At 54.4% G+C, this 16,183-nt stretch overlaps 1 protein-coding gene across 1 annotated transcript; it reads right to left on the reverse strand.

Annotated features, from left to right (window-relative positions):
• Positions 1-1,396: 1,396 nt before the first annotated feature.
• On the reverse strand, positions 1,397-14,383 carry HEYL (hes related family bHLH transcription factor with YRPW motif like). The gene is made up of 5 exons (XM_060082459.1): positions 14,304-14,383; positions 7,549-7,615; positions 6,406-6,489; positions 5,082-5,163; positions 1,397-2,055 (listed from the first exon to the last, which is right to left on the reverse strand). Exons 1-5 carry the CDS (start codon positions 14,381-14,383, stop codon positions 1,397-1,399), a joined length of 972 nt encoding a protein of 323 aa, XP_059938442.1.
• Positions 14,384-16,183: the final 1,800 nt, after the last annotated feature.

Here is a 16,183-nt window from a genome sequence, read left to right on the forward strand (position 1 = left end):
ACCAACGACTTGCCAGCTGGAGGGCCCCACGGCCTTGGGTTGGCCGGGCATTAACCAGCATGGGGTCCTGGGAGAAAAGCCATGTGGTGGGAACACAGGGAAAGCAGGTTTGTCAGTGAGCACAGAAGTGTTTCTCCATTTTAACAACCATCTGGCAGCACTGGGCCGGCTGTGTGTCGCTTCTGGTCGGCCCCTGTCTCGTCCAGTTCCTGCTGCTCCATTGGGAAAGGTCTCTGGCCATTTGTTCCCTCTGTTAGAGGTAAAGTGGCCTGGGCTGAAGCTGGGTAACGCCACGCATGGCCTTTGAGCAGAGCCAGCCACGTGGAATCCCGGGTGAACAGGATCTCAGGCCCTCGACCCACTGTGTGACCTTGAAGGGCTGAGCCGCCTCTGACTGTCCTTCCTCTTGCCCCTCCTCGCAGTTATTTTCGTCCAGCCTGACAGCCCTTGGCGGTCCCAGCAGTCTGGGCCCTGTGAGTCGGATGCAAAACAGGCAGCACAAACGTCTGGTGCTGAATCCCAAGAGGATTCCTCTCGGGGCGCCATCACGTGGGAACATGGCCTCCGCACTGTGCATCCGACAGGACCACAGGCTGGGAGGACGGTGACCGTGTGGTAGGCAGGGAGCTGGGTTCTCTGTGGCTCAAGCCTGGCTCCTGTCTGGGGACGCCGTCCGAGGCCTGGTGGTGAGTACACCCTGTCACGGAGCCCAGAGACCTCCCAGCTGTGTGCAGGGAACTGCTGGTCAGCTGGAGGGTAGGTGTTGGCAGCTGGCAAGAGGGCAGGAACGGGCCCTGCTGGGCTCCCAGTCCCCAGCCTGGGCCGTGGTGGACAGCAGGTCTGTTCTGGGTTCATTGCAGTGGGCGGGAGACAGGTGGGCTGGGGCAGACGGGGTTCCCAGGAGACCTCTTTGTGGCCCCTGTGTGGTTACTGTCTCAGGAAGTGAGACAGACACTATGTTCCGACCCCTGGGGGCCTGGGAAGGCTACAGCCAGGCAGTCACTGCTCTTGGCTGGGGTCTCATCTCTAGGGGAGCAGCGTGCCTTAGGTCATTGTGCCTTTTAGGTTAAAGCGTTGTTCCCCAACCTGAGATTAATGCCTACTGCCCATATGTCCTGGGGCAGGAGAGGGGTCTGGGTACAGCTCTTGGGGGGCTCTCCTGGGACTCATTTCTCCAGGGAAAAAATGAGACCAAGCTTCTGAGATCAGAACAGCCCCAGGAGAAGCTGGGACAAGCAGTGAGGAGGGGAGAGGGGCCAAAGGAGAAGGGGGCCTCTGCTGGGTGAAGAAAACACCTTCATATATGAACCAGTCCAGAAAGCAGAGCAGAAAAGGCAACGCCATTTTTAGAGCTCCTGGAAAAAGAACTCTCCTCATTCCTGGGGGCAAAGCCAGCTCAGAAAGCCCCCACTTCAGTGATTTCAGAGACCCAGGAGTGGCAGAGCACAGCTCCCGCTGGCCTCCCAGCGGCCCCCTGGGAAGACCCAGGAACAGCCACATAAGCAGGAGACCCCACAATGCCAGGAGGGGCGGGGGAAGAAGATCGCAGGAGGGGTGCCATGTGGCTGCTCCTGGCAGCCCTGCCATTGGGGGGCAGGGGTGCGGCTGGCCTCTCCGGGGGGCGGGCCCTCCGGGTAGAAGATGCCCCTCGACTGGGCAGCAAATTCCTCTGGGATGGCAGGAGGGTGCCAGTGGCTCTGCGCAAGGGAGTGGTTCTGAAGGCCGGGATGGGGTAAGCCAGAGAGGAGGTGCTGGGGAGGATGGGGCCGGGCACTCTTCCTAGGATGGCGAGCTGGTTACTCGGGGCAGATAGCCCTGGACAGCTATGGAAGAAGGACCAGGGCCAGGCAGGAAAGGCCAGGGGCCCAGCGGGCGTGGGTGAAGGTTCCATCTCGGCTGCATAGCTGTTGAGGTGGGAGAGAAGGCGAATCCGCACCGGGTCTGCACGGCTGCTGGGCCCTTCCAGGACCCCCAGGTACCTGACGACCTCGGTAAGGCACTCCCGAAAACCGATGCTCCGGAAGTCGACTGCCAGGGCTCGAGCATCAAAGAATCCTGCAAAGTGAGGCACGATGAGGGCATGCCAGGCAGGAGACAAGCACTGAGCCTGGGGTCAGACTGTCTGAGTTCTGGACCTGCTTTCCCCACTCACCCCCTGGGTGACCTTGGGCATGTCACCTCACCTCTCTGAGCCCCAGTCTCACCATCTTCAAGTGGGAATAATCATCCCTACTGGGGTAGAGCGGGTAGACTGTGCGGATCAAATGAGTTCACTAAACTATGAAGCATTATAAAATGTAAAGTGTTATTTTCATCACCATTCATGATTAACCCCAAAGAAGGAAAGGTGCGGCCCAGATAACTTCATTTAAATAGACACTTGCCAGATGTGAAAGCGTCGTGCACATGGAGGTGGAGAACAACCCTGCCTGTTGATGGGGGCAGATGCTGGGAGGTGGCGGCAGCAGCCATCAGAGCTGGGAGACTCCTTGGAGAGGAGAGCATAGGGTAGCAATGAAGCATGTGGTCTTTGGGGGCCAGCTGCTTGACCATGGACTTAACTAGCGCCCTGACTATGGACAAGTCTCAATCTCTCCATGCCTTGATTTCCTTAGCTGTGAAATGGGTATATAACAGGCCTTGCCATGTACAGATGGGAGGGCGAAATGAAATGGTGCACAGAAATGCTTAACAAATGAAAAGTTAGCTATCATTTATATGACTGGTTTGGCCCCCATAAGCATTTGAGTTTGTTCCCCAGCCCAAAGGGCAGTCTAGAAAGCAGGACCCCACTCTGGTCCTCAGCTGCTGTCCTCAGGCCAGGGACCCTGTCTTTGGCTTGACTTCAGTGTGGGATGACCAGGGGGACTGCCTGCAGAAGTATTCACATTCTCACAGCTTCTCCACACCTGCCCGTCTCTCGACCACCTTCTGGGCAAAGACAGACCAGCCCCAGTGAGCACTGGCTTCATGATCATGGTAGCAAATATCAGGTCCCTGGTTCACGGCTGAGGTCCCCACAGAGGAACAGCTTGGCAGGAGACGATGCTTGGAGCCAGGCCTCCTAGGTGGCAAGACCTGGCTCTGCTGTCTACTTCGCTGTGCAACTTTGAGCAAATCCCATCACCTTTCTCTGTTCACTGTTCCTTTTTCACTAACATTTGCTGAGTTCTTCCTAAGCACTTAATTTGCATTAGCTAATTTAAACCTCATAAAAACCTATCATTATAACCATTATGGGGCAGTGGTTAAGAATCCTCCTGCCGACGCAGGGGACACGGGTTCGAGCCCTGGTCCAGGAAGATCCCACATGCCACAGAGCAACTAAGCCCGTGCACCACAACTACTGAGCCTGCGCTCTAGAGCCCATGAGCCACAACTACTGAGCCTGCGTGCCACAACTACTGAAGCCCGCATGCCTAGAGCCCGTGCTCCACAATAAGAGAAGCCACTGCAATGAGAAGCCTGTGCACCACAACAAAGAGCAGCCCTCGCTCTCCACAACTAGAGAAAGCCCGCGCGCAGCAACGAAGACCCAACGAAGCCATAAATAAATAAATTTATATTAAAAAAAACTCTATCATTATTCCCATTTTAGAGATAAGGAAACTGAGGAATAAAGAGCTTAAATCAGGGTTTCCCTGGTGGCGCAGTGGTTGAGAGTCTGCCTGCCGATGCAGGGGACACGGGTTCGTGCCCCGGTCCGGGAAGATCCCACATGCCGTGGAGCGGCTGGGCGCGTGAGTCATGGCCGCTGAGCCTGCGCGTCTGGAGCCTGTGCTCCGCAACGGGAGAGGACACAACAGTGAGAGGCACGCGTACCACAAAAAAAAAAAAAAAAAAAAGAGTTTAAATCATTTGTCCAAGGTCCTAAAGCTAGTAAGTAGTAAACTCAGTGTTAAAATACAAAGCCAGTGCTCTAAGCCAATTCTCTGTCTTCCCATCAGCCCTTAGCCAGAAAACAGTGAGGATAACAACACCCACCCTCGAGGTTCTTGTGAGAATCAAATGAGATAACATTAGAGAAAGCATTTGGAAAACTATAAAATGCTGCCCAAATATTAGTCACTAGTTTTCTTTTAATTGGATAAATACAAATGTAGCTTGAAATTCCTCCCCCACTGGTTGATTAGAGACAGTTTCCACTGTTGGCTGTGCATTCCTTTGGCACAAGTTCTCCAAGTGACCACCTGCAGCAGGGTCATCGGGCGTGTTTGCTAAACTGGCAGATTCCTAAACTCCAATCCAGACTTACTGCCTCAGGATCTCTGGGCTGTGACCCACGACACTGTCTGCCCCTACATGACACTGCTGCCCGCCGAGGCTTGAGAGGCACCAGGCTGGGCTGCTTAACATGCAACCATCCCCTTGAGGGGGTAGCAAGTGAAGGCTTCAAGACTTAAGTCTTTGGAGCCAAGGTCAGTGGAGCTTTCAAGGTTTCCCAATTGTGAAATTACCAAAATACACAGAGCGGCTTCAGGCACACAGAATTTCCATCTGTCCAGAAGTCTTTTAAAAGCCACAGTTCCGTGGCTTTTTTGTAGTGGACTAGCTCAAAATAACAGAATGTGTTAACATTCGCATCCTATTAAAATCCCACGACTGATCTTCAGCAGTGAGCGTGACATATCCCCCCAGCACTGCCAAGGACACAAGAGCTCAGAAGCCTAGACCAGTGCGTCGGCACACTAGCGAAGCGCTGTGGCTAAAAATCTCAGGCGTGTCCCTCCCACTGGGATCACAGTGAGAATAAGCTCATTCAGGCTGATGCTTAACGAGGCCCTGGGGGCAGGGGGATCAGTAATCTGCTGTAGAAGAGCCCCTCCAAGGTTCAAGGCTGGAAGGAGTGGAGTTGAGGAAAGGGCTAGGACACATGGAGACAATAAAAGCGGAGAGGGCAATGCCAAAAGAAGAAAGACAGGCTTTGCGAACGTTCCACCTGGATCTGCTTCAGCCCCTCTGTGAACTGTGAGCTCCATGAGGGCAGGGACCACATCTACTTTGCTCACCAAAGTATCCCCAGGGCCCAGCCCCCAAATATTGGCTGCAGGAATGGTTCCAGGAAAGTAGAGCATCAGTACCTGTCCCGCCAGTGGCGTGGAGCATTTTCAAGTGATCTACCGTCATCTGCAGGACCTCGGCTTTCTCCAGCTTGGAGGAGCCCTGTGTGTACAGAAGACAGAAGAATGGCGGCCTTCAGCTGACCTCTGTCGCCCACCTCCCCCGCATGGCGTCATCAGCACTCACGACCTCAGTTTTCTCCTCCTCCCCCGACGTCACCACTGCCTGCGATCGGGCTTCTGCTTTAGCCAAGCCCACCAAATCTAACCCATTCTCTTCAGTTCTCATTTTAGCCCACCTGTCCACCACATTGCCAACCATCCTTCCAGAAAGCCCTCCTCCCCTGCTTTCTTGCTCTAACTGTTTCTTAAAATGGTGGTGTTCCCAGTGGGTGACAGCTCACTTTTTTCTCGCTCTGTGCGCTCTCCTCGGAGGGTCCCCTCTACCTCCATGGCTTCAGGCACCATCACCAGAATGTCACTCCTGCATCCTCACCTGCCTCCTAGACCAGCTTTACTGGGAATCCAACTTCACACTCGCCACACACACCCAAGATCGGGCTCACTGTCTTATTCCAAAGCATCTGCTCTTCCTCCATTCTCTCTCTTGAGGAGTGTTTCCGAAGCCTCCAGCATCACCTGGTCTCCCAGGTGAAACCTGAGGGTCAGACTCTCCATGTGAGTCCCTTGAAGGTAGGCACTAGGTCTAGTTCACGGCTGGACTTGTGAAGGTTTTAGTGAATGTCTGTGGAATGACTCACTTGTTCTCCCCAGCAGAAAGGAAGACACGGGACCTATGACCGTGCCTTGGCGCACACGGTGAGAATCTTTGAGGTTGTCTGATTGATTCAACTGTCTGACTCCCCATTGGAGTCCCTCCACCCCAGCATGTTCAATGACAGAGACTTCACTCCCCAAGCGGCCTGTTCTACTTTCAGATAGTTCTGGAAATGTCAGTAGTGCAGAGGGATAGGGCACTTTAGGATCACACAGTCTGTGTCCAGTTCCGCTCTGCTACTTACTAGCTGTGTGATCTGGTATAAGTTACTTCACCTCTCTGTGCTTCAGTTTCCTTACCTGTGCAATGTGCATAATAATCCCTACCCTTCAGGATCATTCTGAGCATTCAGTGCAACCAGATGATGGACATAAAGCCACAACCCCTGAGACACCTCAGTAAATACGAATTTCCATCCCCCTTATTCTTGGCCATCAACAGATATCAGTAAATGATATCACAGCACTTCAGGCAGTTGCCACCAATCGATAAGGGATGCCGTGAGAAGTGAGCCTTATCTGCCACCCACAAAGCATTTCCTCTAGCACATTCAGCAATGTCACATACCTGCTTCTCAAAGGCAGTGGGGACCAAGCGCCGCAGTTCAGAAAGGCTGCTATTGATGCGGTCCCGGCGCCGTTTCTCTATGATCTAAAAAACAATGATGAAACAAACAAACAAACAAAAATCAAGTAGGCACTTCATCACAGTTTCCAACACGCCTTGACGGGCACTGACTCAAACCCTCCGTCACAATATTTCTGTCAGGGAGATAAATCCATTCTTACATTATGGAAGAGGAAAACGAGGCTCAGAGAGGGGCAGGATTTGCTTAAGGTCACACAGCAAGGAAGTGCAAGGCTGGGACTAGAACTCAGATCTCTTGTCTTGATCTAAGGGGTGGTATTCAAAACGTTTAACCACTGATACAGCAGGGCACCAACCAATTAGAACAGGAACACCAGCCACAGCACTGGAGCACATCCTGGAGGCCCCTCCTGGGCCAGGGAGACCCCTTGAGGTGCTGGGTCATGAGGTCTGAGGAGTCCCAGGCATTGCTCTCTCCAGCTGGGAAGGCCTTTCTTTCCCACAAGCTCACTCACATTTCACAATACTGGTAGCGGAATACTGATAGCAGGACAGAAATTACAGCACCCATTTTACCGATAAAGAGAACGAGGGCTGGGCGGACGTGGCTGCTTAAGGTCTTTTGGTTAGTGAGTGGCAGGGCTGGTCTCTGCCAGATTCCGGTCTCTGGACTCCCAGGGCAGAAGCACAGCTGCATCCTGGGGGAAAAGTAGGGCCAAGAGCAAGGACGGGCTCTTCCTTCTCCTGTCCCCCTTCCCTACCCCTCAGCACACTAAGAGGGAAGGAAAGTTCTGAGCTCAGACAGAAGCAGGGGAAGGCTGGAATAAATGATAATGGCTAATTGTGCGTCAGGTTCTGTTCTGGGTGCATTACATTAATTCACTTCAAAACAACCCTTTGAGGTAGGTACCATCATTATTTCAGTTACACAGATGAAAAAATGAGGCACACAGAGATTAAGTGGCTTGCACAAAGTCACCCAGCTAGCTACTGGCAAAGCTGGGACTTGAACCCAGGCAAGGTCGCTTCCCGGTGGTGTTTCTGACCAGGGTTCTCTGCGCCAGGCCCCTGGGAACTCAGGGCAAACATTTGTCCGACAGCTCTGCTGAGATACACACTCACCCCTCTGCGTTTCTTCCTGGCTTGCATTTGTGAAGGGCTGGGGGTGGACAGCGGCCGGGCCATCTGGCTGGAGAGGAAAAGAAAGGCTGATTTTTCAGAGGTCCATCTCCCTGGCCTGGGCTGACCTCGGAGGCCGGCTGTGGGCGGGCACAGACCCCTCCCAGGCGGCCGAGGTCTCCCAGGCCGGGAAGAGGCGCAGGGCAGGCGTGGGTGGGGACGCCTTCTCTCCCCTTCTCCCAGGGGGCTCATTTCTCCCCGGGCCAAGTCCTCCCCTGCACATAGCTTCCTGCTCCAGAGTCGCCGGCGGCTGGGGCCATGGGTGGGGAGGCTTGGCTCTCGCCCGGACCTGACCTGCTCGGCCTTGCCTCCTGCCCCTCGCCCCTCGCCCCTCGCCCTCGCTGCTGCCGCGGCCGTCGGGGGGAACCGCAGCCCGGCCGCCCGGCTCCTGCAACCCGATCCCCCGGGCGGGGCGGGCGAGGGCACGGGCGGCGGCGGCGGGGCCGGGCCTGCGGGTTAGGTTTCAGAGGGAGCCGCTGGGAACGAGCGTGGAAAGAACAGATGCCGCCGCTTCCCACGGGCCGGGCGCGCCGGTCGCCCGCCCTCCACCCGGCCTGCAGCTGCCGCCTCCTCCCACGCTGCGCGGCCCGGGCGAGGGGTAAGCGACATCTGGGTCACAGGGCCCTCTCGGACTCTCGGGACGTGGCCCCAGCCTCCCCAGAAGGCTCCAGCCCCGCATCGTGTCAGGCCTCCGGTCCCCGGGCTTGGCTGAAGGATGTATGTTTGCTGGCAACCCAGGAGTTCCCATCACCGGGAGGAGGCTCAGCCCTCTGGGGCTTTTCCTGCCCAGACTGACCAAATCCTCCTCAGCCCAACTGCTCGCCCTCTTAAAGGTTCCCCGCTTCAGAGGCTCTCTTGGAGTGAAGGAGATTCTCTGGGTTGCCCTTAGGATCATTCACTTGGCCAACATGCCAGAGGCCCCAGTCAGACCTAGGGCTGGACTGGATGCCCTCAGCCAGGCCCCAGCCCTCCAGAGCCCAGCTCCCAGCCCTCCAGAGCCCAGCTCCCACTGGAGACATCACAGCCACAAATAACTTTAGGCAAGGTGACTCCCCTGCTATTTCAGAACGCAAAATGCCACACATCTGAACAGGAACCCGAGAGCTTGCCTCCACCTCTCCTCTTCGGCCTAGGTTCCCATCTCAGCGAAGGCACCCATATCCCACTTCTGCAAGGTGGACACCCGAGGTTGATTCCTCCACTGTCCTCACCTACCCCATCAAAACCTGCCCATTCCATGTCTAAAATACATCTCACACCTGTCCCCCTTATCTCCACGGCCGATCTCGGGACCAAGCCTCCATCATCTTTCTAGACTGCAGGAGTCCATTACACCCACTACTTCCTACAAGCGGGCAGTGATCATCGAAATGCAAATCTGATCATGTCACTCTCTTACAGGGCCTTCCCAATGCTTTTAGGATCAAGGCTACCATCTTCCAGGTAGCCCAGCAGGCCCCTGTCACCTCCTAGACTCAATTCTCTTTTGCTCTGTGTGCTCCAGCCTGTGAATGCACTAACTCCTTCCTGTGGTGGCACATACTGTTCCCCTAGCACAGAACTCTCTGGTCCACTCCCTCTCCCCACCCCCAAGCCCCAGCGCCTTTGCCTAGTAACTTCTACCACCTTTCAGATCTCAACTCAAATGTCAACTTCCAGGGGAGCCTTTTCTGACATCACCCCTCCCACTTGATACCCCTTGCTTTACACTATCCTAGCATCCTGCATTCATAGCATTTGTGCCCATTTGTTGTTCTATATTGATATGATTATTTGATTAATGTCTATCTCTCCATCAAGTCTGTAAGTTCCATGAGGCCATGAACCGTATCTGTCTCATTCACAGCTGTACCCAGTACTCAGCAAGTGACATGACAGAGCTCGTGGTTGAGCTCCTCCTCCTGCCCTCATCTTGGCACCACCGGAGAACACAGAGGTGAGACCATAAAATCTATGTCTTGGGACTTCCCTGGCGGTACAGTGGTAAAGAATCCGCCTTCCAATGCAGGGGACGCAAGTTCAATCCCTGGTCGGGGAACTAAGATCCCACATGCCTCGGGGCAACAAAGCCTGTGCCACAACTACTGAGCTTGTGCGCTTCAACGAGAGAGCCCACGCGCTGCAAACTACAGAGCCCACGCACCCTGGAGCCCGCACTACACAACTAGAGAGAGAAAAACCCGCATGCCACAGCTAAAGAGAAGCCCATGTGCTGCAACGAAAGAACCCGCAGGCCTCAACCAAGATCCCGCGTGCCTCAACTAAGACCTGACGCAGTCAAATAAATAAACAAATACTAAAAAAAAAAAAAAAAAAAATCTATGTCTGAGGCCTTTGTGGAATGGGGGCATATGTGGCTCACCGGGAGGGTCCCAGCCCACGTGACGACCCTCTTGGCATTAGAGGTTGGATCATTTTCATCAACTGCTTAAAGAGATAAGTTTGCATGGGAGACCAGATCAACATTTGTCAAACCTACTGCTATGTCCCTGGCTTCATCTAGCTACATCTGGAAAAGGATATGTCCATCCAAACATCTGGACAAGAATGTAAGAGGCCTATGAAAGCTCGTGGGAGGGATGGGTCAGCAAGCTAGATCCAGGGCTCAGGTGGCCAGATCCTGAGATCTGTAGGGCAGCTTGTTTACAAAGCTTCACTATGGACAAGCCACAAGAGCCAAGGTCTACTAAGAAACACGGCCTTTGTCCCCGCAGCTTGGATAAGGTGTCTCCTGGGGTATTGGGTTACCACTGCTCACGTCACTGCCTCTCGGCCTGATCCTTCCTCAGGGACCATCTGTTGGAGGCTGACACACCCCTTTCAGAGCATGGCAGCTCAGCCACCCTTTTTCCACTCTCCTGGTTCTCTGCAGTGTTATCCCTCTCCCCCCACTCCCATATCCCACAGGCAAACCTCACTTCACAGCTTTCTCGGCATCACTACATATACTTCCCTCCTTTGAGGGGAAGCCCCATTTTACAGATGAGGATGCTGATTACTGGGGAGGTAAGGCAGCTTGCCCAGTCTATGCAGCTGCTGAGGAGCAAAGCCAGCATGGGAATCCACATCTTCTGGCTTCAAAATCAGCATTGTTTTCCCTTCTGATTCCTATTTCCTGTCTGTCTGAATAGCCCTCCAGTCCCCTTAGCCTTAAAGCTCCCAAGAGCTCAGCCAGAGCTAGCTCTTTTCCAGGCTGTGATCTGGCCCTGACATTGGGAGAGGGTGTGAGAGATTCTTGTCTGAGAGTCTGAAAATAAGACAGATTTTCATGGACCCAGAGAAGATATGTTGACCCGCAAGATCTGCTCCACGGGCCTCAAGGGGTCCCTAGCCAGAATTCTGGGGTGGTCTCTTGGGGGAGGGGCAGCTTTCCAGGTGGTCTGGCTGCTAGTCCTGACTACCCTCAGCGCTCACCCTCACTTCCTTTTTGGGAACTCCCCCGAGGAGCCCTTGCAGGTGACCCCACTCATTTTCCATCAACCAAAGGCAGAATCACAGTGTCTCCAATGAAGGGCTCTCAGAGAGCACTGAGCCTACTTGTAAAATGAGGAAACTCAGAGAGGGGAAGGCATCTGCTCCAGGCCACACAGCAAATTAGAGGAAATTCCAGAACTGGAGCCAAGTGTACTGGCTTTTCATCCAGTGCTCCCCATACAGTCATCGTCCCACCATGTACATTTCATAGCCAGTACTTTTTGTTCTAGAGAGCACTTCCATGTTCACTTGTCTCATTTATCATACAATGAGTTAAGTATATTATTGGGCCATTTCACACTTAGGAAAAATAATCACTTGATAGATGGAAAAACAGAGACACAAAGTCCAGTCTTCAGATGTCCAGGCTTTTCATTAGACCATGCTGCCTCACGGACACGGCACCCTCCAACTGAACGACGACCCCTCAGAGAGCAGCTTTCATTGGAAGTTGCCTTGTGCCAAAGCAGGGAGCTGTGTGCCTTAAGTTCATTACCTCATCAAAGCCTCACCCTGTGAGGTAAGGTATTAGCATCCCCATTTTGTAAAGGAGAACATTAGAATTCAGAAAAGGGTAGTCAGTTGCCCAAGTTAATGGTGGTGAGACTTCAAAGGCCACCACGTGCCTTAAATGACCCACAGACCCTGACCCAGTGCCTGACGTGGCAGGTGCTCATAAAATTTTTGCAGGGGGAGGGGGGAGACAATGTTCTCAGTTTGGACCCACATGTGTCAGGGGGCTGTGTTCAGATAGGAGCTCTGAGGGTGATTCCCATATATGGGGCAGGACACTGCCACCAGGTAGATGCCTACAGTGGCAATGGAACACAACCTGCTCTTTACTCTTACGGGGGGGGGGTGGATTTGCACCCTGCCTCTGACCCTGGGGAGGCTGGCTGCTCCAGTCCCCTGGCCTTGCCAATGTTCATCTGGCTTTCTTTGTCCATGAAGCTCTTCTTCTCTGAGAGTTCCCTGAGGGCAGAGGCTGAGCAGGATACATCTGGGCCCCCCACGCCCAGCCCAGGGTCTGGGCCACAGCAGGCATCGTTCAGCGCTCCCTGAATTGAAGCATTGATGTCTGCTGGGGGGAGGGTCCTTTGGTGAGTGCTACAAAGAGGGGTCTATAAGTCGGCCTCTGCCAGATGTCCAACTGCTTCTCTCCTCTGGGGGGGGTCTGCTCGCCTAAGAATCTAGACAGTCTAAAAAAATGGGCTCTAGTTGAAAGGACAAAATGTACAGGAAAAAAACTGCCTACTGATCCTTTATGCCATAGTCCAAATGCCACAGTCCAAATGCCACCACCTTCAGGAAGCTCTCCCTGCACTTTTGGTTGTGAGTGACCTCTCCCTGCTCAGGTGCCCTCACAGCCCACAGTCTGTCTCTCCTTCCATCTTCCATCCTGTCCATGGACTTTGTGTGACCTGGCAGGTCACTGAGCAGGCTGCAAATTCTTGGAGTACAGAAGGCAGCTCCAATCAGCCTAGCTCTCTGACACCAATTTCATGCCTCTGATTCATGAAGACCCAATGACACTGAGCTTGAGACACCTCCCCGCCAACCCCCCACCCCATAGTGCTGGGCCCTTCCCCTGCTCCTAGCAGGCACAGACTCAGAGAATTGATTCTCTAAAGAGCAGTTTCTGCTAAACAATTTTAAAAGGCTATTAAGTTGCATAGGGAATGCTATTATATACCCCAAAACCTCATGGACAGGAAATTACCTCCTATTATAAGCTAGAAAGAATTGGAAGCTGGTGGCACTTTACTGGGACTTGTGGCTGAGGCAGGATCCCCTGGTCTCAGAAAACTGGATATCACTGAAAGTATGAAATACCCTCAAAAACATCCCTAAGAATGAACTGAATCCCCCTTTCAAATCTATTCTAGAGAATCAGGTTTGGATGAGCCAGGAGGGACCAGATAGGCTTCCTTTTCCCACTCCCTGTTCTCCTTTATTTTACTGATGAGGAAACAGGCTCACAAAGGGAAAGCAATGCCCCAAGGTCACACGATAACTTGGTGGCAGATTTGGGGCTGGGACCCAAGTCTGCAGACCCAGTCAGTCCCTGCTGCTCTTTCAGGGTTCTGAGTATCACATATTGGGTGCTTGATACTACTTAAGCATTTGCTACGTGCTGGGCTCTGTGTGAAGCCCTTGACATAGGTTATCTCATCTGATTTTCCTAATTATCCTATGAGGTCAGTTCTATTATTTATACCCATTTTGCAGATGAAGAAACTGAAGCTTAGATTGTTCACAGAACTGGGACGTAACAGAACTTATACAAGTTCAGTTTGTTCTACAGGTTTGAAGCAGGGTCAGAAAACGTACCAAGAGTTGAAAGATATTGACAGCAGCCTGGTGCAGTAGGAAGAGCACTGGAATCAGAGTCTAGGCCCTTGCAAGGACCATGGGCAAGTCAGCGATTATTTTCTTCAATATTAAAAACTTAATTCCAAAGATTTTCTTCCCCTGGAAGTTTTGTGTCTCTCTCTGTGTGTGTGCGTGTGTGTGTGTGTACTATATGAAAAGTGCACCCCAGCTAGGATAAAATTAAGAAAGTATGGTTACTCTGCATAGTCACTGCAGAGTAGTGACTACTCTACTTCAGGACCAGGGGGTGTGATACCAACAGTCCATGAGGGTTCCCTAAGATCTTCAGGGAAAAGCCCTCCCTGGTAGCGCAGTGGTTAAGAATCCACCTGCCAACTCAGGCGACAGGGGTTCGAGCCCCGGTCCAGGAAGATCTCACATGCTGCGGAGCAACTAAGCCCGTTCGCCACAACTACTGATCCCACGTGTCACAACTACTGAAGCCCGCGCGCCTAGAAACCCATGCTCCATAACAAAGAGAAGTCACCGCAATGAGAAGCCCGAGCACAGCAACGAAGAGTAGCCCCTGCGCAGCAACAAAGACCCAACGCAGCCAAAAATAAATTAAATAAAAATAAATTTTTAAAAAAAAGTCCTCGCCAGTAGCCTCACTTGGACCTCAGACCCCGAGCTGAACTCTCCCTCCGTCCCAGCATCTCGAGCCCTAAATGGCCGAGAGCGCACAGGATCCCGGGCACTCGTGCGCGTAACGGTGGCGCCACACCTGCGTCTACCCCGGTCTCTCCAGCTCTCCAGGACTGGCCCCGGGACTGGCCCCGCGCTCGCCGGCCCGTCGGCTTGCTCCCCGGTCTGCTCGCCCCGGCGCGCCCCGCGTCCCCAGCCCGCCTTACCTCAGCTCGCCCTCGTGGCCCACGTCGATGGGTCCGTCGGACTCGCTGTCGGAGCCGCTCGGCTCCCGGGGCCGCTTCATCGTGAGCGCGGGCTACGTGGGTCTCCGCCCGGCGGCGCAGGCGGCGAGCCGGGAAGTCGGGCCCCGCCCCGGCCCCGCCCCGGGGGCGCAGCCACCGCCCTTTCCCAGGGCCCTTTCCTGCGTCGCATCCCCGGGCGCCCCCTCGCCCCATCCGTGACGCGCTGGCCGAGCCGTGGGAAGGCCCCGGGCGGTCACCGCCCCGCCGACGGCTGGGAGGTCCAGCTCCGCTCCCTCGGCCGCCGCGCGCTGGGTGGCCTTGGGCAGGTGCCCTTGGAGGCCCCCGGGGAAACCAAGGGGTCCCCGTCTGTCCCTGGTTCGCCCCCGGGGCGCTGTCGGCCTGTGGAGGCGCCGCTCCGCTATGCCCCAGCCTCTTTAGAGGTCCCCTCGCCGGCTCCAGCCTCCTGGGGTTCTGGGGGCGGCAGACACATCGGTTTGGGGAGGTCGGTGGAGTGGCTGTGGCCTGATCCTCGGCCAGAATTCTCTGGCAGCTTCTCCCAAAGGGGTCCAGAGCAAGTAGAATGTGGGTGAGGGGACCATCCCCAAAAGGGATGGCCGAAGTTGTGGCTGCACCACCTGCGCAGGACCGGCTCTGGCCAAGGTGCCTGAAGACCTGTCTTGATCGTGGGTGTCCCTGGGAATTAGTTCCCAGTTCACCAGAGGCAGAGCTGTCCTGGGAGGACAGACAGCTGTCCTGTCCAGAGTGCCTGGAGAAGGCCCATTCCTGAAGCTGTTGCAGGGCCTCAAAAGGGGGTGGGTGGCACCCTCCAGACTCCCTTCCTGGGACCCTCCTCCCCCCTACAACAGACCAAACTGTTCACTAGGTAGGGCCTCCGACTGCCCTGCCCCTAGGGAGGGAGACTCAAGGAAGATTCTGAGATTCACCTGCCATCCTCATGGGCCAGTGCCTCAGAGAGAACCCCCAAAGCTCAGAAGGAAATGGAATGGGGGCATCCTGGAAGGTGGACTTCATGAGCTGGGAGGAGGAGATGGGAAGGTGGTCTCCATGTGGTGGGTCAGAGACGAAGTCTTACCCTTTGACTCACCCCCCAGGACACAGAGGAAGCCATATCCTCATTTGGGAGAGTGGGGTTAGTCATCTGAGAATAACTGCACTTTCACTCCCACTGTAAGACCTGCTTGGGGACACTTGATTATGGTGGTGGGACAGAACAATCCCATGCCCCCTTCCACACGTGTCCACAGACACTACCACGTGGCCAAGTATACGGACACATAGGTATAGACATGCACGGGTACACAGCTGGCATGCACAGTCAGAACCTGCAGCTTGGGCTTCCTCAGGAGGCCCTGGTGTTCACCCCAGCCATACCTATGGACTCTCTTTTTCCAAATGCCCTCAGCACTCACATAACTTGCATGGACATGTACCGGTGGAGTGGAAACCTTAACCAACACAGAAGTTGGGCAGTCCGTGCACTCTGCATTCCCTGGAAAGGCAGAAATCAGCCATGTTGCCCAGAGATCTGCCCTGCGTGTGACTGAGGTCACAGAGACTGGCAGTGGAGCAGATTTGCAGGGGAAGATCAAGCTCTGTTGTAGGTATGTTCATGTGAGATGCCCCGGGTCATCAAAATGGAGTGCACAGGGACTTCCCTGGTGGCACAGTGGTTGAGAATCCACCTGCCAATGCAGGGGACACAGGTTCGATCCCTGGTCCGGGATGATCCCACATGCCATGGAGCAAGTAAACCCAAGCGCCACAACTACTGAGCCTGCGCTCTAGAGCCCACGAGCCACAACTACTGAAGCCCGCACACCTAGAGCCCGTGCTCTGCAACA

Source organism: Mesoplodon densirostris, chromosome 2 (genome assembly GCF_025265405.1).
Source record: "Mesoplodon densirostris isolate mMesDen1 chromosome 2, mMesDen1 primary haplotype, whole genome shotgun sequence".
In the NCBI taxonomy this organism is placed as follows: domain Eukaryota; kingdom Metazoa; phylum Chordata; class Mammalia; order Artiodactyla; family Ziphiidae; genus Mesoplodon; species Mesoplodon densirostris.

What these genes read in the sequence shown, in the direction of transcription:
- HEYL (XM_060082459.1), bottom strand. Translation starts at nt 14,383, where the DNA reads ATGAAGCGGCCCCGGGAGCCGAGCGGCTCCGACAGCGAGTCCGACGGA. An exon ending in GGCCACGAGGGCGAGCTGAG is followed by an intron (nt 7,616 to 14,303) that starts GTAAGGCGGGCT and finishes TTTCCTCTCCAG; the next exon opens with CCAGATGGCCCGGCCGCTGT. An exon ending in CCACTGCCTTTGAGAAGCAG is followed by an intron (nt 5,164 to 6,405) that starts GTATGTGACATT and finishes CTGTACACACAG; the next exon opens with GGCTCCTCCAAGCTGGAGAA.